We start from the raw sequence: 24,264 nt of genomic DNA, 5'->3' as shown, positions 1-24,264 counted from the left end.
GTGTCGTTATTAATACAAATACAAGTACGATTAACAAACATTGAACGAACGTTTAACGTATCGAACGATTCGACCTAATCCGATCTGATCTTTTGTATTACGTTACAATAAACAAATAGAAACTAAGAAAATGAACTTTCTTTTATTTAGATTTTCACATACGGAAGATGTTACATTTATGCTCCTGTAAGCGTACGTATGCCTGTATACACGTACGTGCGCGCGCAAACTAAATACAAGACTGTTACTTCCGTTTCTTTCGGTGACGACACGCTTGCACGAATGGAAAACTAAGTCGTGCAAATATTTCAGGTACACTGAATATCTTCATCGCGAGAGCACGTCGATATGTAACGTCAGTCGAATATGTCTTTCATTCTCGCTCGATAAACGTGCCCATCGAAGCGTGCAAGGCTATTCATCTGTACATATATACATAATTCTTCGGTGTATTATGTCGTTCCTTTTCGTTGCACATTGTTACTTCCTTCTATTGGATGAAGTACAAAAAAGAAAAAAAAAAATAAAAAAAGAAAAACTTGGACTAGACGGAAAAATACCCGATAACAACGAAGAATTTAAATACGTTGCGACAATTATGCTAATAGTAAAGTTATTTTGCAACAGTTAATTGAACAGCTGTTCGAACAATTTCTTATGCACTACGTGTGTACCGTAGAATCACGTTGCAAAAAGTTATCAGCTGCATCATAGGACCTCGAGGTAGATTATTCATCGAATAACGAACTGTTCCTCACTCAGGATTAAGAACGAATTTTCTCAACATTTTGCTTCGTTTCGTTTTTACTTTTCATTTTCCTCTCTTCCCTGTCTCGTCTGACGAAGTCGGGATTGTTCCAGTACTGCACCTCTCCACTCGCGTAAAGTACGAAAACGATGTTGGTGACAACGAAGACAGCGAAAACGATCCAGAACACTAGCCTCCATTCGGAGAGGCCCTCGTTCGGAGTCAATACTCCTACGATGTAGGGTGTCACGATACCGCTGAACGCGCCTATGCCGTTCACAACCGCCATCAGGGTACCAGAGTAATTCGGACTGAGGTCGAGAGCGTTCACCTTCATCCCTGGATAGAACGTACCTGAAAGAAGAAATCGCGAGGGGGATTAGAGCAGAGGTCAGATAGAGAATTTAGAAGGCTGGTACGTTAACGTTTAAACTTATATTGGATGATTGCCTGAGTTCCTGCCCGGTTTAAAAATGAAGTTCAATGTGTTAAATTTCAAAGAATACGATTTTATTAATGTTGACATATGTAGAATTGCCTCTCTTGTGCATGTTACTTTTGAAGCTTCACGCTTGCTGTAATAGACAATTGAAGGCGGTGGGTTCTTTTTCCCTTCCTTTGTTTTTTCTAGTTTGTATTCTCAACTACAACTATACACGTATAATTAATCCTCTGCATCCGCCATTTTACTCGACCTCACTCACCCACTTCCTAACAGAAATCTAACAATTAATCAATTATGTAGTCGCCATTCTCTTCTACAATCTAATTTTGATACTAATAAGCTATACAATGACAATTGGGCACGAACTTCTGCAATCATCCAATAAATATACAGGCACGGTATGTATCTCTATGTCTAACATAAATGAACTCGACGATTATAAATTAACCGTCTCCCTTTGCAGACGGTTTACCTACCCATTAACGTCGTGCCAAGGGTGAACATAACGACGACGGTGGTGCGGTCGCACCCGGCGTAGGATGCGCCGATAATGAACGCACCCGGACCAAGGGAAGCGATCGTGGTGCCCAGTTTTCGCACGTTGGTGCGCGACATCATGCCGCTGGTGATCATCCAGTCGGCTAGGCACGACGTGATCACGCTGCAAAGCCACATCGTTAAGTAGGGTAACGAGGAGAGCAGCCCGTTGCTCTTGATCGGATAGTTGAGTACGTTGCTCATGTATTTGGGAAGATCGTTGACCAGGGTGAAGAATCCCCAATCGTGACCGATCTGCGCGGTAATCAGAGCGTAAACCGGCACCGAGGTCAGAATGTGTCGCCACGGTACCGAGGGCGGTTTCTTGTGCGTGTGGGCTTGCATCCTCTCGCTCAGGAAGTTCTTCTCCCTCTCGGAGATGTACGGATGCGTGTCCGGGTTGTTGTAGCACGTTAGACACCATATCACGAACCAAACAAGGCCTACGCTACCAAATACGTAGAATACAGCCGGCCAGCCTATCGCCGAATAGTGAAGGATGAGGCCTGACAACGAGTTCGCGAACACCGTGCCGAGTTGGGCACCCGCGAATACCAACGAGCCGATCTTGGACCTTTCCTCCGGCGGCGTCCATTGAGCGAGCATCGCGTTCAACGCCGGGAACGTCGTGCCCTCGCACAAGCCCATCAACACGCGCACAGCGATCAGACCTGTCGCTTCACCGTACTCGACCACCACCGGCGTGATAAGCGTGAACACCGCGGTCGCCAGAATCCCCAGACCGAGGGAGTGTTTACCGCCGAATCTCTCCGACAGCATTCCGCCCGGCAAGTGAGTTACCACGTAGCCCCAGTAGAAGGACGATAGAACTGCACCCTGGATGGTAAACGGTATCGTTAACATTGTTTTTGTTGCAGATAGGAGAGACTGCGTTAAGGGAATCGCAGTACGTATTTACGTCCGCTGTTACCTGGGTGATTCCATCCCAATCGTATCGCTTCCCGTTCACGGATGTCCTAGTCAGGTTCGTAACGGCGAAAACGTCCGACTCGTACTCGCAAACGTCTTCGGTGTGGTTCTTGCTCGCCGACGGATAGACCATCTCGGTGATGGTGATGGACAGGCAGACCCTCATCGCGTACGCGTTGAACAACGCCAAAAATCCCATCACCGCGAACACCCATCGTTGCGGTATTCGGCCACCTGTGCGCCAACGATATAGTTTATTGTTAATTGCATCGTTATACAGGAACCCGCGTGTCGCCGGCGCAAAGAAGAAAGCCCGAGGTCAACGGCGCGGAAGGAATGACGATTAGCGAAGCCTTTCCCTATTGGCAGCCGTCTAACGAGCCGTATAAACCTATCTAGGTAAAGGTCAGATTCCTTGCACGTAACAGTGTGACTTGGGTGCAACGCAATTTTGATTTCGGCTCGTGTGCGCCGTGGAAGGCGAACGAGAAACGTTGAACCAAGGCGAGGCGAAGGCGAGGGAGAGAAAATTTCGGTTAACGAAAAAATGTATCCTTGGCGATCGAACAAGGTCGCGATTCGTGACGATGGTTTCGATTAGTTGACGCGAAACGGAGCCCTGAACCAAGCGGGCGTTTCGTAAACGATCGTTATGACTTCCGGTCGGTGATTGGGTTGGTGCCGGGAGTCGCGGTGGTTCTCTTCATGTAAAGAATTCGTTGGATTAAGTAAAATGTTACGCAGGGTGGAGCGATAACTCGTCCCACCTTAAATGTCAATCAATCTATCAATTGCTTCGTCGCAAACGTGGTTTTCAACGAAGACATCCAAGGTTTTCCGCCTTCGAACTTTAATTTGAGGCTTTGTATCGCGATAAACGGCCATATATAGGTCGATGAATATGACTAAACAAATGCTGTCTTATTAACTAGACTGCGGATCTTGATGCATTTATAGGAAATTTGAATGTACAAGAAACTACAAAATGCGCACAGTATGCAAGAATATAAAAAAGATTGAAAGTAAAGTTCGTGTTATAATGTTTACAGAATACAATAAATTTCTATTTAGCATAAAGATCCGCGGTCTACTTATTACGAATAAAAATATATAAGGTTTCATTCAAAAAAAAAAAAAAAAAAAAAAAAGTGAAAATGATAGGACCTTGTTATCTTCGTTAAAAAGCAGGCTTAAAAGTTATTTAAGGTGGAACAAATTATTGACCCACCCTGTATACCATTCGATAGAAAATCTTTTTTCCTCTTGATTCAAATTCGTTTCACTTTCAAGAGAAATCCACGTGAAGAAACTCGAAGAACGGTTCAGGCAAAAGGTACTCTCGCATTCGTCCATTCCAACACACATTCCTGAAAAATAATAAACGTTAAACGATGTCTAAAAACAAAATGCTTTATTGCATAAAACCGTCACGACTCGCGACAGTATCCAATAGTTTGTCAAAGTATTCGAAAATTCTTGGAAATTTATAGATAATTGAAAGGAGGACGAAACAACATACTTTCCTTTTTCGCGATAAACGAGGTCCATAAAAGCAAAGAGATTAGGTCGATCTAGAAGATAAGGCTCGCAATGATGGAAAATAATACGGTGGATAAGTTTCCTAACTGCAAACCAATATACCGAGCAATTTGTATTTATCGTCGCGCTCGCCGCGAGCCGATTGTTAAGGGATTATATGTATACAGCTGCATGCATAAAAAGACGCCTCGAATTATATGGAAGTCGTCTAATTGGAGCGTTAATTTTTAAAAACTCTGCTAAGCCAGCGGAAAAAACAGACATTTGTTCGCTCTCACGTTTGCCTGGTAACATTTTCGAAAAGTTCCAAGTGATTCGAAGAGCTCGTTCGAGTATTCTATTCTCGAAATCAAACAAGCTACTCTTTGTAACGGCAGATGTGCAATCCAAGCTCGTCGAAACTACATCGATTAACGAGCACGTCACTCGTAAAAGACATTGTCGTACATCATCCGAGTACCATCTGTCGGCGTATTGTTACCGATGAACCGATGGATAAAATGATGAAAGAAACGGTTAATTTTGCAACATCCTGTGATCAACTTTTAATGCTAATCAACTCGACCTTCCTCGCAAAGACTGGAGTAAAGAATGGAAATTCATAAACGTTCCCACGTCAACTATAAATTAGAAATGAACTTTACGCAGGGAATTTTGTATCTAATCTCTCGAGATAGCATCAAGTCGAGAGAATTACACAAGATCTCTCTATTCGTACCTATTGAATAAAAATGATGATCTCGATATTCGAAACGACTACGAATCATCGTGGGACCATCTTATCGACAAATTTTTTACCTGTACATCGAGCTTTCACGCTGACTAGAACTTTACGTAGGATTTATAAATTACATTGTAATATAGCTTAATCGATATATGATACATCGTAGGTATTTTATTTGTTTTTAATTAGACGGAGTTTCGCAGTCGTCCATTATATTATAGTGTAACTGATAACACAATCTCATATATACTATACATTGTAATCATGTAATACACTGAATTGTAATATAATACTTCTCGCACGAAACCTCGTCTAAATAAAAACAAATAAAACACATACAAGCGAACTAAATTAAATACGTTCGGTTCAACGCGTAACGATGAAGTAGTTTCTATCGTCACAAATCCGTCATTTCGAGAATCGCGTAAATCTGGGATCAGCCGTACTTGAGAATAAAGGAAGGATTATCGGCGGTTAGACGTTTTTTTTTCCCTTGATCGTTTCGTCATATAAACGAATCGATCGATCAACAAACGCGCCGCAGAATCTTTTGTTTCGTTCGATTAAACGTCACCGAATGTAACATCGATGAATTTATCTTATCTGTCGATGTATGGGAAACCCGAAAACTAGCTTAAGATACTATTTCGGTGAGACTTAATGAACGATTGCATCTATTGTTAGAATCGTCGATTCGATCTGAAGCCAACACGAAAAAGGACACTCGATCAATGTTTTTTCTATCGATGTAATTCTGGCTTAAGAAGTCGGTTATTTTCCCTGGATCGGTTAACACTTATCGACCTGTACTCGGCGCGCAAAAAGACTATCGAACGCGAAACGGAACAAATTATGCGGAATCTGTTATTGCATTTTTCGCATTCTTTTGTCGGCGACACGCTCCACTTTTGCGTTGCTTGTATTTCCTCGAGGTAGACAAGAATTATATATTTTTTTTATTTCTTCCAATCGTGGAACTGCATAAAAAGGAACATTCAATCGCTCCGATGCTGGATACTTGTTTCATACAAATTGTTAGCAATGACCATCGCCGATCTCGACGGTCGATTTCTTATTACTTATACTAGGGTACGAGCAATGACTAAGGAATAACGAACGTTATCGAAGCTACGCGACAGCCGTGAACTTACAGAATGAACGTAGTACGTGTCTCTGAACGTATCAAGTTCCGCCGTCTTTACTATTTAGGCAATCAATCGAGGGGGGGACGACCTCGATCTACACGCGACGAGAATATCAATTTTCCGTAAAATCCCATACACGTGATTGCCTTCATCAATCGCGTTAACGCTCTTCCTTCGCTTCACCCTCGGGCTTTATTTCACGCTCGTCGAATACACGAAACGCGTTCGAATGTTGCCATGTAATTTTCTGGAATTTTCACGCGTAAAAAGAATCGAAAACGCGATACCGGATCGCTGAATACAATTACGTGTCTTATCTAATGTTGAACGATGATTGGGGCGTTTGGTAACGTTGCGGAGAAGATACTTCAACGCGCGGATGGTAAAATGTAGTTCTTCTTAAATGTTATCCTGGATAACCGTTCATGTAAACCGAGTAGTATTCAATGGAACGTTTATTCAAATGAACGTGTTTAGGCTCTATGAAAGCCCCCTTGAAATTGTTAAACGGCTAAGATTAACAATTTTAACACTAGTTTTACCATCTACAGTTGCGGCAACGGTTCCATTATTGTATACAATGTCGAGACATACATTTTAGAGGAATAGTTGAACGAATTACAAATTCGTAACGATGAACTTGCTGTAAACGTATCCTCCCGCGTGATCACATATATAATTTAGCTCCAATTTATAAGAAAACACGTAGAGACGATAGTTGAACTTAACAATTCAAAGAGGGCCCTCGAATTCGAATAAATGCTCGATACCTACAAAAGACACGTATTATTTTACTTTTCCAACGGACATTGTACCGTCAAATGTTTATTTAATCGTAATTCCGCGGTATCGCGGTTCGTGACTATAGAATACATATCGAAGATTATTCATTTTCCTCGAGAAAACTTAAGCAAAATAAAAGCGATATTGTAGTCTTTATCTGTCAAGAAGTTACGCGACTTTTCGAAACGCATTATCAAGACAAATATTAACACACCGTGGGTATAAAGTACGTCCAAGTGATACTTACAGCATGCTTTGCAGGTAGATATCATCTCGTCGAATGTTGTTCGGTGTTAAAGTATCGAAAGCGATCGAGGGGAAAAATACGAACGACCGGGGATCGGTGTTAAATAACGAACGGTTTCGATGGTCCTGACTCGAGCCAAGTACATACGGTCACCTTTGATCCGGAGTGTGTATAATGGACCCAGAAGCAGAGGAGAGAGTCCGATATTTGTTCACAAGACTCTATGGGTGGAAACGACAGTCGGTCCGTACGTATCACGACCACATGTTGCGGGTAACTGAATCGACGCAGTCTGTGCGAATTCGTTTTATACTCGTGCACGTGCTTCCTTGTTGAACGCAAAAAGGGAAAGGTAACGCGGATAAGAGGCTGAGAGCAGCGCACTGGTAAAAGTTGACGCGGAGGAGGCACACGTCGCAGAAGGGGGAATGATAACGCGACTGGACATGTGTGCCCATTTTTGATACTTTGCGGCCGTTTGTTCGTGATATCCACCTGCAAGAATTCGTGTTAACAGATAGAAATACTACGTAAGGTAAAATTAGAGGACTTTCCGTTTATCAGCAGCTCTGTCGCAACGTCTTTCCTCTTGATTCCGGTATCGTTTCGCCATCCCCCTCCTCTCGCGTGAATTCTTGCGATATCCTTTCGTGGGGTTATCCTTTCGTTAGACGTCTCGTAATTGCCGAGTTAAATCGGTCGACGGAAACTCTAGTTTCAATAGAACTATCAGTAATCTAATAAGCTATCAGGCCTTAGAGAGATCTGATAAATGAAGAATACAACCCTTACGACGTAAGCATCGAGCAAGCAATACAAAGCAAATATAATGTATACAATGCTTACTGGTGTCGCATTACCACAGCGGTATATAACGACTACTTAAGACGTCTGCGATGATATCGCGGTACTCCAAACAATCAAAAGCATCGAAATTCTCGTCCTTCGTCCTACAAGAATTTCCTCGAATTTATTTAACGATCGATGAACTGTTAAAACGGAACAACCGTTATTTCAACTACTACGTTTCTGTTTCTTATTCGCGGCGAATGGTTAAAAAAAAAATGACAGAAAAACGGCATGCCGCGATAAAGCGTTGATATTCCTGTGGATCAATTTACGATCAATTACTATTACATAAACGATGCGAACTGTTTTCCATAAAAATACAAATTTTATTAGAGATACAACACGTATGGTAATAAGAATTACGCGCATTCTGGAATGCGAAACAACTATCTTACATGATTATAAAATGATCGTCGTTCATCAATGTGGTACAAGATCAACGATAATCAATCACTCTTACCTTTAGTATCGTGGATTGAAGTATCGCGATTAAATCGGACAAATTTGACAACAGTAGACAGCCCGAACGATCCAAACGCGATACGACGTGTACTTTTTTCGTCATTTATTTCGTCCCACGGCTAATCTTAGATTGTATAATCAAAAAATACGATCACTCACTTTTCATGAGGCTTAGCGCGATTAAAATAATTACCATACCATTAAATTTGACTCAAAAGCAAAGAAACTAATGGTCGCGTGTATAAGGCACGGAATCGCTCGAAGACAATATGTTTAATTTTAAATGTTAATTTTGATTTTTGTAACTTTGTCTCGACTCCTTGTAAATTCGAGGTATTTGTTTTACCATTAGCGCAGTTTTTTCCTTTACTATATCTATAGCTTCCTCCAATATGGACATCTACAAAATATGTATGGTATGTTTCGATTATAATATTCGATAATGGATTGTAAAACAACTACTGCGGACAGTTACGAGATACTTACGCATTCGGTTACTTTGTATATTTTAAACAAATCGAACAGCTCTTGTATAGTCCACGACCTCTCGTCGGGTTTGTTTAATTTCACAAACTGACATTGGGGCTGGTGTTTTACGTGTTCGTCCCTGAAAACGAATTATATTAGAATCCGTTTGTCTGCAAAGATGATTAAAAAAGAAAAAGGGTGACAAAAAGATTGCAATGCATACCATGGATCATCATCGGGATCCCAACCATCAAGTTGTTTACTGCAGATGAAACATTGTACCAGGTCTGGTTCTTCTTTGCCGCCGATAACATGAAATCCAGCAGCAGCCATTTGGTTAGGATTGCATGAATTATCGGATGATTGGAAAGGCCACTGTTCGAATGTTTTCAACCTTCCGTTCTTCCAAAACATTGAATCTGCCTCTCTGAATAAAAGATAAGAATTAGAAGATAATGTATCTATTACAATTGTATTGATATTATACATAGAGTAGGGAAGTCAGACCTTGGGCTATATCTAAAAAGAAAGAAAAACACGGTACCCTACCTATCTATCTTTGCTACAGTATTCTTATATCGTTCTTATGTTAACCATAAATGGTTAAATGGTTAATTATACTTTTAACGACTACATGTATATTTTACATTTAAATTAAATAAATAAAAGCACAGAGACAGATAGAGTATCGCTGTTCTTTTTCTCTTTCTAACAGTGAGACTTTCCATTTACAAGCAGGCTCACGTTTTTTCTACTCTATCTATAATATCTCTATGATTAACCCACAGAATTATCGCGTTAATGTGTAAAAAACGAGATCTAGGCACAGGAAATACTTTTTTCAAACCTAACCTAAATCTATGGCGTTTAAATGTCAACTGCAACGATGCTTTACCATCCCTCAAACTCATTATACGCTAACAATGTAAAGTGATAACTCACGGTAATAAATCCATGTTTGCAGGACAAAATGTTCACCTTCTTTCGACAGAATGTGTGGAACGAAATACCATTGATTTCAAATTCACCGTACTCAACGTACTTGCCGGTACTGTATATATAGTACATATATGTGATTACGTCCATGTAAGCAAGCTCCTAGCAACGCTTTACCCAGCTTTACCTGACCTAACGTTCGTGTCACGAAACGAGTCGATCGGTAAAGTAGCAAGGATGGTATGTTATCGACACTTCGATTACTTTCTCAACATTACCGACATTTTATCCCCTTGTTATCGTTACTTCGTAGATTATGTAAATCTCTGTTTTAATTGTATCGCGAGTCGTTCGTGTATTAAAAGATTTATATCGTTCTATAGTGCAATTAGTACAATGTATATCGTTATCGATAAGACTACCATAAACCATAAAGTTTATCTTAAAAAAATATTAACTACCTTCAATCAGCAGATCAGGTAGTACGAGTACTTTTGTGACTCGTTGTTCTTAGAGACGAGCGATAACTGTTACATGATATTGCCATGCCTACACAGGGATTTGTATTGTTACGACCGTCACGACAACGTAAATTGTTCTTTGGAGAGTTAATCGGTCGATCGTAATAAAGCTTTGTTCGAATTACCAAAGTAGTTTGAAATTATGGACGTGAAAAAATTGGACTTATGTGGAGTAATAGCGTTCGACGGTTAGTAATAAAATTTTAAATGATTCAGTCCGATGTAAATAAGTGTATCGAACGAATTTCTTTCATGCTCTGACAACTTTGTACATCGTCCCTCAATTTATGCGGTACTTTTTGTACGTGGTCAACGATTACTCTACTTTTTATACGCACTTACAGTTTCACGTGACATCGATATGCACGGTCGATAAAATAGCTTCTCCTCTGTTGTTTGTATACAAATCATTGTACGTCGATTACAAAAATGTATTACTCCTGTTTGTAGGTATAATAAGAAATGGTTTACGACTGCATCCAGATGGAGAACATCTGGTATACGCGATGGGCAACAATGTTACCATAAGAAACGTAAAAACCAGCGAACAAACCTTCCTCACTGGTCACAAAAATCTCGTTTCTGCGTTGAATATCTCACCTCGCGGCAATTTAATAGCTTCCGGCCAAGTGAGCCATCAGGGTTTCAAGGTAATCGTTTTATTCGTTGCGGTCGACTGCGTTTACCTTCCTCGGACAGATTTATCGAAACATCATCGAGTAACGTTCTTCTCAGGCGATGGTCATAATATGGGATTACGAGAAGCGCGAGATGAAAGCTAATTACGAAGTGCACAAAGCCAGAGTGGAGGATGTGTGTTTCACAGAGGACGAACAATATTTGATTAGTCTTGGAGGTAGAGACGACGGCTGTATCCTGGTATGGGACATTCGAAACGGAAGTCCACTTTGTGGTAAATCCATTTTACGTTAGTTTCGTGTTAAACGTTACGAATCCAATGAATAGTCCTCGACAAATGCTCCCGTAATCTAGGTACCTCTGCTGGCAAAGAAAGTAGCGGAAACGCGGTGACGATCGCCCGCACGAACCTTTGTAACGCGAGTTTTGTCACCGCCGGGGAAGAAACGTTCAGGCTTTGGCGCGTCGATCCAAAAGGTCGAAAACTCTGCGGAGTCGACGTGAAAATCGGAAAGATCAGGCGCACCATTAATTGCGCCGTCGTGGATGAAAAAGATGAGAACGTCTATTGCGGAACAACGTCTGGCGATATCATAAAATCAAGGTCGTTTGGAGCTTCTCCTTTTCCAATTCCGATTCTTTTCAATTCCGGACTTTGCTTTCGATACTCGTATTTCGTTACGATTCTTGTAGGTTGAACATGTCAGAATCGAACGTAGAATCCAAGTACCCGATCATGATCGGATGCTACTCTAAGATATCGCGTTCGACTAAAACAAAACCATCCAACGGAGAATTGTACGCGGGTGGCGTGACGAATCTGCTATTCTTACAAAAGCAAGAGATGATTGTAGGCACTGGAAACGGAACGGTCGAGTTAATCGAAATACCAGAAGAACCAGTGGCACCTGTCGGGATCAAAACGAAGAAATTACTAGTCGTCCCGTGTATAATAACGGTAAAAATTACATGACTTTTCCTCGTCGTAAAACGAGTCCTTCTCGTCGCAGCTGCCGCATTTCGTAATGGTTACGAAATCGCGTCATCGCGTACGAGCAATTTACCTGTATGGATCTTCGAAGAAAATCTTACAACAGAATCTTATTGGACGCGTATCGTCGGAGGATTCAGCGTTGGATCTTGGACGGACGTCAATTAGTTAATAAATTACATTTTGTCCGTAGCGTCGTAAGGGAAACGTGTGCGGCCCGGTAACGTCGATGATCCGCTACAAACATAATCTTATACTAGTGGCGACTGCTTTATGCGAGATCTACGAAATGGAACTGTCGAGTTTTCATACACGTTTGCTCGTCACTTGCCACACCAGCTCTATATACGATCTCGCGTTTCCACGGTAAACTACACCCACGTAAACGCCATTTCTACAAACTGAAACTTTCGGTTGTGAACCACCTCTCTTTAGATAAGATACTCCGATTTTTCAGCGATCGTTCGGAGATATTTGCAACCAGTAGTAAACACGATATTCGGGTGTGGAAACTGATAACGCAAAAGGAGTTGCTTCGAATCACGGTACCGAACTTCATTTGCTCCAATCTGTGTTTCGATCGCAATGGCGGCACCATAATATCTGGTAGGTGTGGTACATCGTCCGTGGTACACGGTAGAACCTCCGTTATGCGAACTTTAGGGATTCGTTATACTTGAATTTTGATTGTTTCAAAATTGTCTGATTTACTGGAGGAAGCCTGGAACGATGGCGCGATACGGGCATTCGCTTTGAACGGTGGAAAACTCCTGTTCATCGTTCATCGTGCCCACACGAAGTCCGTGTCTGCAATTGCAATTACGAACGACGATTGCAAGCTCGTCAGCGGTGGCTGTGACGGTCAAGTAATTAAACTTTCCATTTGTTTACGATACGTACGTATCCGTCCGTTAGCTTGCCTAATTCGAATGTGTCCGTCCATTCAGGTGCGAGTATGGAATGCAAAATCCGAAACGCAACAACTGTTGAAAGTCTTAAAGGAACACAGAGGTCCGATAACGTCGCTGCACGTTTCACCTGATGATAAAAATGTTATTAGCTCCAGTACAGACGGTACATGCATAGTATGGGATGTAAGGTAGAGGAGGAACATTCGAGAGTCGACCGAATGGGGGTCACAGACGTAAAGATTCTTCGTACAATAATTTATACAACTATAATCGATACTACCGTTTTAAGTGGCGATACTTCTACTTCGTAGAATAAATCATTATGTCTATGACTCCATGACTCCAAGGCGCGTAAGTAATTACGGATTCCCTTGCTGCCTAGGAATTTCACGAGAAAGTATGAGATACAGGGAAATACAATGTACATGGCGACGTGTTTCGTTCCTAGCGGTGTTCAAGTTTTGACTTGTGGTACAGACCGTAAAATAGCTTATTGGGAGACATTGGATGGATCGTTGGTTCGAGAAGTCGAAGGTTCGACGACTGGCACGCTAAACGCTATAAGCGTCAGTCCTGACGGACGATATTTTCTTACTGGATCCGACGATTTCATTGTAAAGCTGTGGGAGTACCGTACCGCGAGTACCGTCAATTTGGGCCTTGCTCACGCTGCTCCGATTACTGGTTGCGCGTTCGCGCCAAATGGTAAATTTATGATTACAGTAAGCGCAGATGGTGCGATAATGATCTGGAAATACCCTTTCGAAACGAGTTCACACGATAATGGAATCGAGCTATCAACGACTGTATGCGCGTCATGACTCCAAAACCACCACAGTAACCAAATTTTGGATAATATCGTACACTGTAACATTTGAGTAAGTTAATCTTTTGTGATAACGATTCGAGCGTACACGTATATCTGTAGAGTAGACTTATTATTATTCTTATATACACATATCATACATCGTAATTTTATATAAATCGGAAAGCTGTATTCGTGCACGAGTCATACAATGAAATACATTCTTTTGTAAACAAGCGATTTCAATTTCAGATGACAACTTTCTTGACAAACTGGGATCTACGCGACGACGATAGATCTTGAAATCTCTTTTACATACGTATAAATAGGAGAGAAGACAAAGAATGTTAGCGATCGATTAAATTTTTGTCAACCCCAAGCTTGACTTTTACAATAGTGAAGTATTAATTTTCCATCCGCTCCATAGCAGTCGTACAAGTTTTTGACCACCTGGTCTGGGGCAGGTGCAAATGTTTGATTTACGTAAAGAAACTGACAAAGAATGAAAGATGTTTACATAATGAATAAGTCATTGATAATATCAAATATAATTTGCACTTTATACTTACCAGCTTTTCATTGGAATCTAATTTAAGATACCTTCTGACAAAATCCGAGATTTTACCGATACAAGAATCTTGGCTGACAGACCATTTCTTTTGTTTCATTATCGGGGCATTACCAGTAGCTTTCAATAAAATGTCAACTGTAAAATGGGTTCAATTTTAATCAATCGGCTACAATCGTGTTACTATGTAGAAATGGTGCACGTTACTTTTTGCCTTGTCCTTAGAAGCAACTTGTCCTCCTTCGTTTCGAACTGAAGGTGTTACCGAAGGAATTATTTCGATACTAGCTGATGCATCTTCGTTTGTTAAGTTTTCTCCTGCCTCTTCAGATTTGACAGCATTTTCATTTGCAGTATTTAAATCGTTTCCTTCCTTTTCAGCCATCGTTAACGTTGCGTAGTAAATTTTTGTAGAAATTGTAATTTAAATTCCAGTTTCGTGAAACCAGAGTAATATCGAAATTACTTAATTACTATGTCATTAACTTTAGGTGTTATGTCAGTCATAAATACGAAAGAAACTTGTAGAAATAATACTTGACCACATCGTACATCACAGATCTCAGTGAACAGTAACAATTGGTAAGATTTAAAATCTTAATCAAACATTGTTATTTGATCGAGCATCAAAGAGACCGCATTATCCATAAAGGCATCGAAGATTGGATAGCTACAAATTAATTGACATATTTTTAAATTAAATTAAACAATGCAAAAATTATCAAGTAGATACTTGCAAATACTTGGTGATGCTACTATAAACATAATACTTACCAAAAATATGATGGCTGCCATCTAAAAAGAGTCACCGCTCAGTGAGCGTATTCAGTGGCGCCATCGATGGGAGAACGCCCAAGTTTGTAGTGAAAATAGTTCCTACTATTACTACTAGATGGCACCACTAATATTTAAAAAATAAATCAATTCTTTTTTTCCATAAAAGCATAATTAATACGATTCTTTGCTTTATAGCATTACAATACAATTACGAATATGAGAAATTTATCATTTTTAAAAATTGTTATTTAATGCGGTGGTAATTATCGACTCTTTAGTGGCACCATCCTGCGACAATTGTGGGGACTACTTTCGCTACAAACTTGAATGTTTTACTGCCTATGGCGCCACTGCAGCCTAAATATACCCAGTGTATTATTAAAAATTAGAACAAGAGAAAAAGTAACTATTTAGCATATAGGAATATTATATTAATAAAAGAAATTTCTTGGAAACACAAATATAACAATACCACTCACTATTTATAATTTTAAAAACAGTAGTAAATTTTATATTTTTCTTAATACAGAATTTATGTTTATTTCATATCGTTATATCTAATATATTGAATGCTTGATTCATTTTTGTAGTTAGTTTGGTTTGAAATGTTCACTTTATTAGACTTTTTCACCTTCTGTAATACAAGTCTAATCCAGATATATACAATACGTACATTACTGGAAAATTGACAGACCACGTTTATCTCTGTTACAAAAACTACTACGAGTTATGTTAATGCTTACCATATAAAAAAGATATTAATTATAAAATAACTAATTTTAATTAATAGTAAATTACATCCCATAATTGGAGAACGATGATTTTCTAAAAAAGTAAATGAAATTTATCACAAAGTTTAAATTCTAATAAAGAAATTAAATCTATACTTTTATTGTTGTTACAGGTCAACATCGTTACTAGTAAAAGTCCGTTTCTTAAAACTTTTATATATCCAACTCTTCCTTTTATGAAAGTATCAAAAATATCCTTTCTGGTATTCATTCCCCAACAGACAACAAAAATGAAACATTGGATTTATAATTAAATCACTAAAATATAATCAACTTATTTAAAATAGAGGTCGCCTAATTATTATACAGGCCCTGCGACTACGATTCATTCTACCCCCTTTTCCAAAGAAGGTGTAATAACCAATAACAATACAGATCATGTCGCTTAACTCTAATCCGACTTCAAGATGTAGAACTAAGTAAAATTTATAAATATGGTACAATTGATAATAAGCTATAGAGTACTAATAGATTAATTACAGATACATATAAGTAATAGCATTGTGTCGTTGAATCTTATGGCGATTTTTTAAGTCCTCTGCTTATAAGTAATATAATCAAGGATTTAATTAAATGTCTGTTCTCATATTCAAATTGAGTATGTATCATTCAGTCGGAACAACCGCGCGCACCAACCACCACAGTGGACTAGTAGCCATCTTGACTAGCTTTTTTCAAATTTTTGCCGTTTCTTCCCATAGTATTTCCCATCGAGGTGAGAGTCTCTGGGCCAGCAACTAGTTGCGTTGTGCTCTTCCATGTTCAGTGGATATAAATCAATCCCCGGGATGTTCTGGGCAACTACGGTTCACTTGAAACCATTTATCGATGCAACTGAAATACATCGATCGAATATTATATCGTATGTAATCGTATATATAAACTTAAATGTAAACCTACTTTTTGTGGTATATACAAAGGCAAGGTAAACGGGCTATAACATCACCAGGTTGTAAATCTTCGAGACAAATCACGCATTCGCCTTTCTCGTCTGATAATACGTCTTCTATAAGAAAACATACAAAATACTATGTTAATAACAACTAAAGTATATAAAGGTTTAATAATAAAAAGTATAAGCTTACCATTGTAACTGAGACGTGGTTTGGTCAGGCACATGACCAGGTGACATTCTATATCATCCGGTAGGATAAATTTGGAGCAAACAGGACACTTTAAACCTTAAATACAAAGTAAGCGAATTATCTACGAACATTAGTCCTGAAATATAATGAAAAAATAAAAAGTCGTTAAGTTAATAACAGCTGTACCATAAAAAATTCTTCTCACTTGATTTACCGGTACAACCTCGGTCTCCGACTCATTTAAACATGAACTTATTATAATTCCCATAATAATGTCGACATAACGTTAATTCGTCCATATGATCTTAAAACCTTCATTCTTCCAAATTAAGCTTTTTTTTATGGTCGCAATATACAATTTACGCAACTACGTTAAATCACAATTGATTTACATGCGGTTACCTGGACAACTACCTCGACAACATGCGCCAAACAAATGTCCCCTACTTCGATACGCAATTAATTTAAACTGTTTGCATAAAACGTTACGATCGCGACATAACCTTGCTTTTCTTATTCGAAAAATCGACTAGGTTCATCATTTAAAAAATACCATTACACTTTGACGTATCTTACAAACGAGACTAATTTTAAAACACGGTGATTATCACGAAAATAATAATGGAAATATATTATTAGAAATAAGTGACAAGCGTTTAATGATCATTTTATTTTAGACTACTATTTGTGTTTGATGAGAAAGTATCGAGAATAACGATCTAATTATGTTTATGTGCACACTTGCTTACACGCACGTAACGTGTTACATAATCATTGATAAAACGCATTATATTATTATATTGAAAATAACGTAAATTTATCTATTTAATATATATATATATATATATGTATATAACACTTAGGAAATCTAAATATATTTAGTGCTTATGGGTATAAGAAAAAACTGTTTAAGACAATAAACTATTTAAAGAGATGAATAATAATAAGAACAAAATTCTCAAGGTCAATTATTTCAACTTTAGAATCACAGATGTTATTTTTAAATAAAATTAAATTCTTCATTAGGGTTGAGTCTCTGCATCGATATTAATCCTTTAATCTCCACATGGTCTTGCTAACAGCTTCAGGTTATATTCATAATAATGCAGTATTTGTTATAACTGTGCTACACAAGTTACCATAATAGCATCTCCAGAGATTAAAAGGTTAACAGTTACAGTTACCAACTTATGGACTAATTTTAAATAAGATTGATGTTATTTAAAAAAATAATACCAAATGATTGTAATTAGATTTATAATTAACATAACTAATACATTTTATCATATGCTACAAGTTACAAAGGTTCTATCAACAATTTCCTGATATGATTCAATCGTGTATATCTCATTCTTAGTCTGACCCTTAGTGTACCAATCGAATTTTCAGAATAAAATGATATATTGTTACAAAACGTTTAACAAATAAAACAATTGTATTTAAATAAACATAAATGACTTTGAAATATCAAGAAGAAAATTACTAAAAGTATAATTAATATCTTAGCACTGTCTGTAAATGACGCGTGCATGTGTTGATAAATGTACCTGTAACAAATAAACTTACCGTTAAGAGACCAAATATGAGAAGGCAAGCTGTGAGCAGCATTCAGCACCCGTCCGGTATCTTCGTCCGCATCATCTAAATCAAGCTGCGGTAGACCAAGCGCTTGGCCAACTCCAACTCCAACAGAAGAGGCAAGACTGCTTTGTTCTCCAGAAGAAAGGTCAGGCACTGAACTCAGAGACCTAGCACGTTGCCTACTATCTCCTGATACTCTAGATGTTTGCGATTGATTACCCTGCTGATGTTGGTGCTGTAACATGCTAACAGCTCCAGGCAGAGAGCGAAGCACAGAAAAACTTTGCATGGTAGTTTCATTCGTTCCAGTAGAGGATTGTCCATTACCTCCAGCAGATTGTGCCACAGTGCTTGCTTTAGCTCCCATCCCAATTTTAAGTAATGACAATGTCTGTATTTCAACTTTTTTTAGAAGAGTTTTCGTCAAATAGGAAAATCGTACCTCGTAATCACAAGAAAAATAAAAATTTTAGATACTGGTCTTGGCAATGATACACGCACTGACACAGTTTTTACGAATAGTCTTAACGTTCCTGTTTTCAACGTTGAGAGAGTGTAATTAAAATTGTAAATCTTAACGTCAGCAATATTATAATACTTTAATATTTAATGTAGGCCGGAATTTTGCAGACATGCACCACAATAAGCAAGTCATATCGTCCGAAAGCATACTAGCGGCCTGTCACGCAAAACACCCCCCGACATCTTGTAAGAAACTTCCTAGAAGTTAGTAATCAGCTACTAGATATTTCTTCGATCTTGGCACCTTGGATTATGACCGCGTCGGGGGAAAATTACCAAATCCCGCTACTTCTTTGTAGAAGACCACTGTACTTTGTTCAGTAAAACAATGGGTGCATCCAGAAAGATCACCGCTCACTGAACCGCTCTGTGAGCGAGGTTTAATACCAGTGGCGCCATCGGTGGTGAAACGTCCAAGTTTCTAGTAAAAATAGTTCCAACTGTTCCCGCTAGATGGCGCTATTAACCAATGTTCGATAATTATTACTGAATTCATGTATGTAAAAGGAGATAAATGTTTAAACAGTATATTAAAATTGTATATCGTGCTATTGTAAAGCAAATAATGGTATTAATTATGCATTTATGAAAAATAAAGTATAATTGATTTGAAAACCACTAGTACTATTCCACTGAACTCTAATAATGCTAGTTGAGTAACTTCAAATTACTTTTGAACATTTTCCAAAGAAGCCAGATTTATTCGAAGCCTAGGGTTCTGCCCATCACTAGTAATTTGCATCACTCGTGTTTCTAGATTTCCCTATTACGTCGTACATATTTGTCGTTTTCAATCGCTTACTTGGATATTTTACATTTCGTTACTCTTTTTCTATAATTTGAAATTATTTCACATCATTGATAGTAAAGATATGAACTATGAAATTGAACACGAAATTTGTTTTACGTCGTCTGCCTTGTAAATGAAACGTCTATACAAAGTCCATGTTTTTCGAATGGGTAGCATTTCCTATGAGCCCTACATAGAGTAACATAGAGTCAAAGAATTGATCTGTTTCAACTCGTCGTGCTGCATTTACAACGAAATTTTGTACTAGTACGAAATAAAAGTAACAACAAAAATGTCTGGGTGGAGACAAGCAGGACTAAAGTAAGAAAATTCGTTCGATACACTTTTGTTAATACAGAATATTAATATTATTATTGAAAATGTTATATAACTTATATGCTTTTAGAGGAATAATCAAATTTACGTACATCTATCTAACGAATTATTTTCTATTTTAGTTATATCAATTATTCGCAAATTGCTGCGAGACTTGTCAGACAAGCTCTGAAACCAGATTTCAGGACAGAGGCTATAAAACGCGATGAAGTAAACGTAAAATTCACACAGTGGAAAGATGGTAAACCTGCTAGTAAGTATATTTATAAGTAACGTTAAATGAAACAATATTTATTCACTGATTAATCAATACTTGAACTAAATAAGGGACTGAATCTCAGACTGTTCAACTGCACCGTGTCGAGCAGGAGATTTTGTTGCTTACAGTGGAAGTAAAGCTTAGCTTACGAAACAACATCCAAACTTTATTCCCTATTATTTCTCTTTATTCAACCAAATAAGAATATTATTCGCGCTAGTCACGACTCGTTTTGCATAATAAATTATTTATTATTTACAAAGATATCTTTATTACAGCTGAGAAACAGTAGTGTCAGCAATTTGTAAGTTTATAAGAGTGTACTGGAAATGTTTGAAATTAATGTAAAATTAACTGGTTTTTTGAATTGTGCATGAAATGCTATTTACAGATGTAAAGAATGCATAAATAGTAATTGATAAGTGTTTTATTCCTATGTAACCAAAAACTGAAATTATGAAAATTGAAATAACTAAATCGAATCGAATATAACTAAAGAATATAAGAAAATAAAAATACAGCTAACAGTTTTATCATAGCATGATACTTAATAATGTAATGTGTTATTATTACAGAGTTAAATTGGTTTACTTGTGTTTATTAACAAATTCACAAAATTTAATAATTTGCATAAATTACGTCGTGTTGATAATAGCTGTTTTTTTTTCTTTTACAGAAAAGTTATAAATCATTATATCACAGATGAGTGGAAGTCATCCTTTTCCTAGATATGCGCCCATACACATTATACACGGCAGAAGAGATAGGAGTGTAATTAAATAGTAATTTATGTATGGTAATTCTTCAATATGTTCATCTGAAGTAAAAATATCTTTTGCGAAGTTACAAGTTTCTTCTTCATTTAACCTACCTTTATCAAGTTTTGAAACATCACCTCGCAGTAGGACAATGTGCTTTACAATGTACTAAAATATATGTGATTTCAATAATATACGTCAATTTTGGAAAAACATTATCGATAAATTAACCAATACTTACCGATAAATTCTGAAACAAGATCATTGTCGCTATCACCGCGCATTGTGCCCGTGATTTCTTCATCTTCTACCATAGGCAAAAATAAATGAACAAATTCAGAAGTATACGGTGGCGCAATTGCTTCTAATACCTAGAAATATACATATATTATCGTAGCTCAAATAATTTTATATCTTTATATAAATTTATAAAATAATTTACCATACCTCCGTAACAAAATATCTAATTAAAGATACATCCGTATCTCCGCGTTGCCAACATTGTTTGATGTAACATACTACCGGTACTACGCAACCTCTGCTTAATAAATTAACCATTCTATCGATTAACATTTTTTTCATTTCCAACTGTGCATTACAAAAAATATACAATTAACCGATAATAATTATTACCTAGACTATACTAAGTATCACAGATGTAGTAGCGCACATGTACCATACCTGCACAAGTATTTCTAGTTCGTCCTGTTTACTTTCAAATAAGTATACAAGAAGTTGTAGTACTTTTGGATGTAATAAGGAATGACACGCTACAACTTCATCGAGTAGAGCAAGATGAACAGGACAATGTTCTGTACATAATTTGAAATACGATGGTTCCGTTACAGTGCATTCCACCCATCTAATTACCCCAACGCTTACGACAGGAAACCTAATTAAAAAAATAAAATAAACTTTCTCTTACGATAGTGGGGTAATAATAATATAGTACCAGCGCTAACAATATAATTTGCGTGTATCGTACCTTATACATTGGTATAAAGTATGTAATTCGGCTATCAGTTCGGTTGATCCTTTGTTAATGTTACAAATATTATGAACTTTTTCTATAGCTTGAATAGTTGTCTTTAACTCATCTTTATTTAATTTACGGGGATGTCCCTTTTTAGCCGGAATATCGCATACGCTAGCTGCGTAAGCTAATAAATATATGTATTTTGACTTATGCTCTGGATTAATTTTCACGCCTGGTTTAAAAAGGGCGTCAACCAATAATTCTACAATAGATTTATATGTTATATTATGAATTTGTATGCATTCATCGCATTCACATTGTATGTATATGAACATTATTACCTAAAAACTGTGGATTGCGAAGTAATTCTATGGGAGGCGGCTCTATCGTAGAATAATTTCGAAACAGTACGCTAATATCTGCAGGATTTAAAGTATTTCGCGATAACATGGATGCCAGTGCTTGACATGCACTGGGGCTACTCGAAGCTCCGTTAAGTGCCATAGTAATCGGAGTAACGTCATGATGACTAAAAAAGAACGAGTAAATATTTAAATGCACAAGTTCTATATGTAAAGCAAAGCGTGTAACATTACCACCCCCAAAATCTCTTTTCTTTTGACAATAGAAAAATATTTGAGAGTCTCCTACTTTTGTTGAGCGCATTTTGTGATTTCTTGGGAGAGCCTTTTCATCATAAATCCGCCACGAGACTCTTGAGCAAGAATTTGTAATAATACTTGACTATAAACATAAGTGTGTTGTCCATGACATACCATTTTCTATTAACAGAAAAATAAAATTCGAATAATACGTTCGACCATTTAAATATATTCAATTGCACCGATTAATGGAATAGTATAATTAAGGTGGTAGAATTTGCTACAATTTTACCAAGAATGGATTAATAACTAACCGCGCACTCCTGTATACTCGACTGCCAATCCTCCGTATTTTGTAAGAAACCAGCAATCGCGGTTTTTAGAACTCGTGAAAATACTTCAATCTGTTGTGCAGCCGTTGATATGCTCGTAATCTCACCTTGGAATCCAGCATCAGATATAAGCTATAAAAAAGACAGAAAAGATTAGTCGTGTTCCCTATTTCAAACCACGAATGTATATTTACCTTTATAGTAAAATTCAACATCAAACAATCAGGGTATTCTTCTGCTAGTCTATAAATAAGAGATCTCCAAGTGGGATGTTGAATCATTTCTGTCAACCAGGCAGGCGTCTAATATGGAACCCATTGAATTTCAAATGTGTCTTAAACAGTCATTTTGTACCTGGTGTTAAAGGTAATTAATGTTTAAAGAACATACTTCACCCTCCTCTGTGAAAATTTTGTCTGCTTTCTTAGGATCAAATGTTTTCAGTATCATGTCTTTTAAATTATTTTCCACCATTGCTTGAACATCTGAAACTTTAACTCCAGCAAGAATGAGCCATTCCGCAAGGAGATTCGCCATTTGCGCACAGGCAGTATAATTTTTAGACAGTAATTCTATGACTTGTTCAGGATTTCCACCAGCTTGGAAATACCTAGAAAAATATATAACATATCATTATAATATATATAATAGACCCTTTATGTATTGTTTTTAAAATATATCGTGCCTTTTAAGTTGCATAAAGATACCAGGCTCCATAATATAATCAGGTGTTTTAAATTTATCTAAACATTCATTTAAAATTTCTTGAGGATTATCAAAGCTATCTTCTCCTCCGCAATCATCAGTTGTTCTTGCCATTTCATCTGTCCAACCGCCATGGTTTTCATCGTAATCCGATTCCATTATTTCTGAAAATTCTTAGGTAAATAAAAAGAATCAGAACCAAATATGTAAACATGCTATCAATGCCATTTATAAACAGATCATACCATTAAGTTAGGTTATAGACGATTATATGTTTTTCAATAACGATTACTTACTTTTATCGTTTTATTACCAAGATTAATCGATGATTAATCGTTGTATTTTGCAAGTATATAATATATCACCACAAAATAGTCTAACAGAAGTAAAACTTGACAAAATTCTCTTGTCAAAACTAATAGCAACCAGTTTAACCCAATTTGATAGAGGCGAAACTCTTGTTGGAATTACTGATGGTCGTGTCTCCACATTTTTTAGGTTA

General features: G+C 37.5%; 7 protein-coding genes across 11 annotated transcripts; 2 read left to right on the top strand and 5 right to left on the bottom strand.

Moving 5' to 3' along the window:
- Positions 1 to 123: 123 nt before the first annotated feature.
- LOC128892157 (putative inorganic phosphate cotransporter) lies at positions 124 to 8,123 on the bottom strand. Its single transcript, XM_054152327.1, has 4 exons — positions 7,099 to 8,123; positions 2,662 to 2,894; positions 1,670 to 2,567; positions 124 to 1,102 (listed from the first exon to the last, which is right to left on the bottom strand). The coding sequence occupies exons 1-4, from the start codon at positions 7,121 to 7,123 to the stop codon at positions 765 to 767; spliced, it is 1,494 nt and encodes a 497-aa protein (XP_054008302.1). The 5' UTR covers positions 7,124 to 8,123; the 3' UTR covers positions 124 to 764.
- Positions 8,124 to 8,495: 372 nt separating this feature from the next.
- Positions 8,496 to 9,977, bottom strand: LOC128892160 (baculoviral IAP repeat-containing protein 5). The gene is made up of 4 exons (XM_054152331.1): positions 9,820 to 9,977; positions 9,101 to 9,304; positions 8,896 to 9,016; positions 8,496 to 8,809 (listed from the first exon to the last, which is right to left on the bottom strand). Exons 1-4 carry the CDS (start codon positions 9,831 to 9,833, stop codon positions 8,696 to 8,698), a joined length of 453 nt encoding a protein of 150 aa, XP_054008306.1. The 5' UTR covers positions 9,834 to 9,977; the 3' UTR covers positions 8,496 to 8,695.
- Positions 9,930 to 13,746, top strand: LOC128892154 (cilia- and flagella-associated protein 52). 4 transcript variants are annotated; one of them, XM_054152324.1, is made up of 10 exons: positions 9,930 to 10,053; positions 10,785 to 10,984; positions 11,070 to 11,247; positions 11,328 to 11,577; positions 11,667 to 11,931; positions 12,158 to 12,330; positions 12,422 to 12,570; positions 12,685 to 12,830; positions 12,912 to 13,063; positions 13,258 to 13,746. In XM_054152324.1, the coding sequence occupies exons 2-10, from the start codon at positions 10,841 to 10,843 to the stop codon at positions 13,694 to 13,696; spliced, it is 1,896 nt and encodes a 631-aa protein (XP_054008299.1). In that variant the 5' UTR covers positions 9,930 to 10,053; positions 10,785 to 10,840; the 3' UTR covers positions 13,697 to 13,746. The 4 variants fall into 4 exon arrangements, 3 of the variants coding, with proteins under 3 accessions (XP_054008299.1, XP_054008298.1, XP_054008297.1); XM_054152323.1 differs by lacking the exon at positions 9,930 to 10,053 and adding an exon at positions 10,384 to 10,522; XR_008461020.1 differs by lacking the exon at positions 9,930 to 10,053 and having other exon boundaries at positions 10,621 to 10,984; positions 12,912 to 13,226; positions 13,324 to 13,466.
- Positions 13,747 to 13,796: 50 nt separating this feature from the next.
- On the bottom strand, positions 13,797 to 14,996 carry LOC128892161 (autophagy protein 12-like). Its single transcript, XM_054152332.1, has 3 exons — positions 14,456 to 14,996; positions 14,250 to 14,386; positions 13,797 to 14,172 (listed from the first exon to the last, which is right to left on the bottom strand). The coding sequence occupies exons 1-3, from the start codon at positions 14,631 to 14,633 to the stop codon at positions 14,050 to 14,052; spliced, it is 438 nt and encodes a 145-aa protein (XP_054008307.1). The 5' UTR covers positions 14,634 to 14,996; the 3' UTR covers positions 13,797 to 14,049.
- Positions 14,997 to 15,515: 519 nt separating this feature from the next.
- LOC128892234 (E3 ubiquitin-protein ligase znrf2) lies at positions 15,516 to 19,296 on the bottom strand. The gene is made up of 4 exons (XM_054152501.1): positions 18,468 to 19,296; positions 16,902 to 16,997; positions 16,717 to 16,822; positions 15,516 to 16,650 (listed from the first exon to the last, which is right to left on the bottom strand). Exons 1-4 carry the CDS (start codon positions 18,847 to 18,849, stop codon positions 16,593 to 16,595), a joined length of 642 nt encoding a protein of 213 aa, XP_054008476.1. The 5' UTR covers positions 18,850 to 19,296; the 3' UTR covers positions 15,516 to 16,592.
- A 515-nt stretch (positions 19,297 to 19,811) lies between these two features.
- On the top strand, positions 19,812 to 21,238 carry LOC128892248 (protein stunted-like). Of its 2 annotated transcripts, XM_054152522.1 has the most exons (4): positions 19,812 to 20,115; positions 20,253 to 20,383; positions 20,668 to 20,693; positions 21,066 to 21,238. In XM_054152522.1, the coding sequence occupies exons 1-3, from the start codon at positions 20,087 to 20,089 to the stop codon at positions 20,679 to 20,681; spliced, it is 174 nt and encodes a 57-aa protein (XP_054008497.1). In that variant the 5' UTR covers positions 19,812 to 20,086; the 3' UTR covers positions 20,682 to 20,693; positions 21,066 to 21,238. The 2 variants fall into 2 exon arrangements, with proteins under 2 accessions (XP_054008497.1, XP_054008498.1); XM_054152523.1 differs by lacking the exon at positions 20,668 to 20,693 and having other exon boundaries at positions 19,848 to 20,115.
- On the bottom strand, positions 21,175 to 24,212 carry LOC128892247 (negative elongation factor D). Its single transcript, XM_054152521.1, has 12 exons — positions 24,059 to 24,212; positions 23,743 to 23,926; positions 23,448 to 23,667; positions 23,252 to 23,359; positions 23,040 to 23,189; positions 22,775 to 22,905; positions 22,465 to 22,652; positions 22,133 to 22,385; positions 21,829 to 22,039; positions 21,595 to 21,735; positions 21,389 to 21,518; positions 21,175 to 21,315 (listed from the first exon to the last, which is right to left on the bottom strand). The coding sequence occupies exons 2-12, from the start codon at positions 23,919 to 23,921 to the stop codon at positions 21,281 to 21,283; spliced, it is 1,746 nt and encodes a 581-aa protein (XP_054008496.1). The 5' UTR covers positions 23,922 to 23,926; positions 24,059 to 24,212; the 3' UTR covers positions 21,175 to 21,280.
- Between the last annotated feature and the right edge of the window lie 52 nt (positions 24,213 to 24,264).

The sequence above is a fragment of the Hylaeus anthracinus genome, unplaced genomic scaffold (assembly GCF_026225885.1).
Source record: "Hylaeus anthracinus isolate JK02 unplaced genomic scaffold, UHH_iyHylAnth1.0_haploid 12002, whole genome shotgun sequence".
Lineage (NCBI taxonomy): Eukaryota > Metazoa > Arthropoda > Insecta > Hymenoptera > Colletidae > Hylaeus > Hylaeus anthracinus.
This window is presented reverse-complemented; position numbering and strand designations above follow the sequence as displayed.

Excerpts from the sequence above, each read along its gene's own strand:
- LOC128892154 (XM_054152322.1), top strand. The coding sequence starts at position 10,622 with ATGCGGTACTTTTTGTACGTGGTCAACGATTACTCTACTTTTTATACG. Across the intron at positions 12,331-12,421 it reads TACGATCTCGCGTTTCCACG|CGATCGTTCGGAGATATTTG; the intron begins GTAAACTACACC and ends CCGATTTTTCAG. Across the intron at positions 12,831-12,911 it reads GCGGTGGCTGTGACGGTCAA|GTGCGAGTATGGAATGCAAA; the intron begins GTAATTAAACTT and ends CCGTCCATTCAG.
- LOC128892248 (XM_054152522.1), top strand. The coding sequence starts at position 20,087 with ATGTCTGGGTGGAGACAAGCAGGACTAAA. Across the intron at positions 20,116-20,252 it reads TGGAGACAAGCAGGACTAAA|TTATATCAATTATTCGCAAA; the intron begins GTAAGAAAATTC and ends TTTCTATTTTAG.
- LOC128892247 (XM_054152521.1), bottom strand. The coding sequence starts at position 23,921 with ATGGAATCGGATTACGATGAAAACCATGGCGGTTGGACAGATGAAATG. Across the intron at positions 23,360-23,447 it reads TTTTCACAGAGGAGGGTGAA|ACGCCTGCCTGGTTGACAGA; the intron begins GTATGTTCTTTA and ends GTTCCATATTAG. Across the intron at positions 22,040-22,132 it reads ACTTTATACCAATGTATAAG|GTTTCCTGTCGTAAGCGTTG; the intron begins GTACGATACACG and ends TTTTTTAATTAG.
- LOC128892161 (XM_054152332.1), bottom strand. The coding sequence starts at position 14,633 with ATGGCTGAAAAGGAAGGAAACGATTTAAATACTGCAAATGAAAATGCT. Across the intron at positions 14,387-14,455 it reads TTCTAAGGACAAGGCAAAAA|TTGACATTTTATTGAAAGCT; the intron begins GTAACGTGCACC and ends CCCATTTTACAG. Across the intron at positions 14,173-14,249 it reads TAGATTCCAATGAAAAGCTG|TTTCTTTACGTAAATCAAAC; the intron begins GTAAGTATAAAG and ends ATTCTTTGTCAG.
- LOC128892157 (XM_054152327.1), bottom strand. The coding sequence starts at position 7,123 with ATGATATCTACCTGCAAAGCATGCT. Across the intron at positions 2,895-7,098 it reads ATCTACCTGCAAAGCATGCT|GTGGCCGAATACCGCAACGA; the intron begins GTAAGTATCACT and ends GTTGGCGCACAG. Across the intron at positions 2,568-2,661 it reads ATTGGGATGGAATCACCCAG|GGTGCAGTTCTATCGTCCTT; the intron begins GTAACAGCGGAC and ends TTTACCATCCAG.
- LOC128892234 (XM_054152501.1), bottom strand. The coding sequence starts at position 18,849 with ATGGGAGCTAAAGCAAGCACTGTGGCACAATCTGCTGGAGGTAATGGA. Across the intron at positions 16,998-18,467 it reads TCATATTTGGTCTCTTAACG|GTTTAAAGTGTCCTGTTTGC; the intron begins GTAAGTTTATTT and ends TTTGTATTTAAG. Across the intron at positions 16,651-16,716 it reads CTTTGTATATACCACAAAAA|TTGCATCGATAAATGGTTTC; the intron begins GTAGGTTTACAT and ends GATGTATTTCAG.
- LOC128892160 (XM_054152331.1), bottom strand. Across the intron at positions 9,017-9,100 it reads GATCCCGATGATGATCCATG|GGACGAACACGTAAAACACC; the intron begins GTATGCATTGCA and ends ATTCGTTTTCAG. Across the intron at positions 8,810-8,895 it reads TATACAAAGTAACCGAATGC|ATGTCCATATTGGAGGAAGC; the intron begins GTAAGTATCTCG and ends CATATTTTGTAG.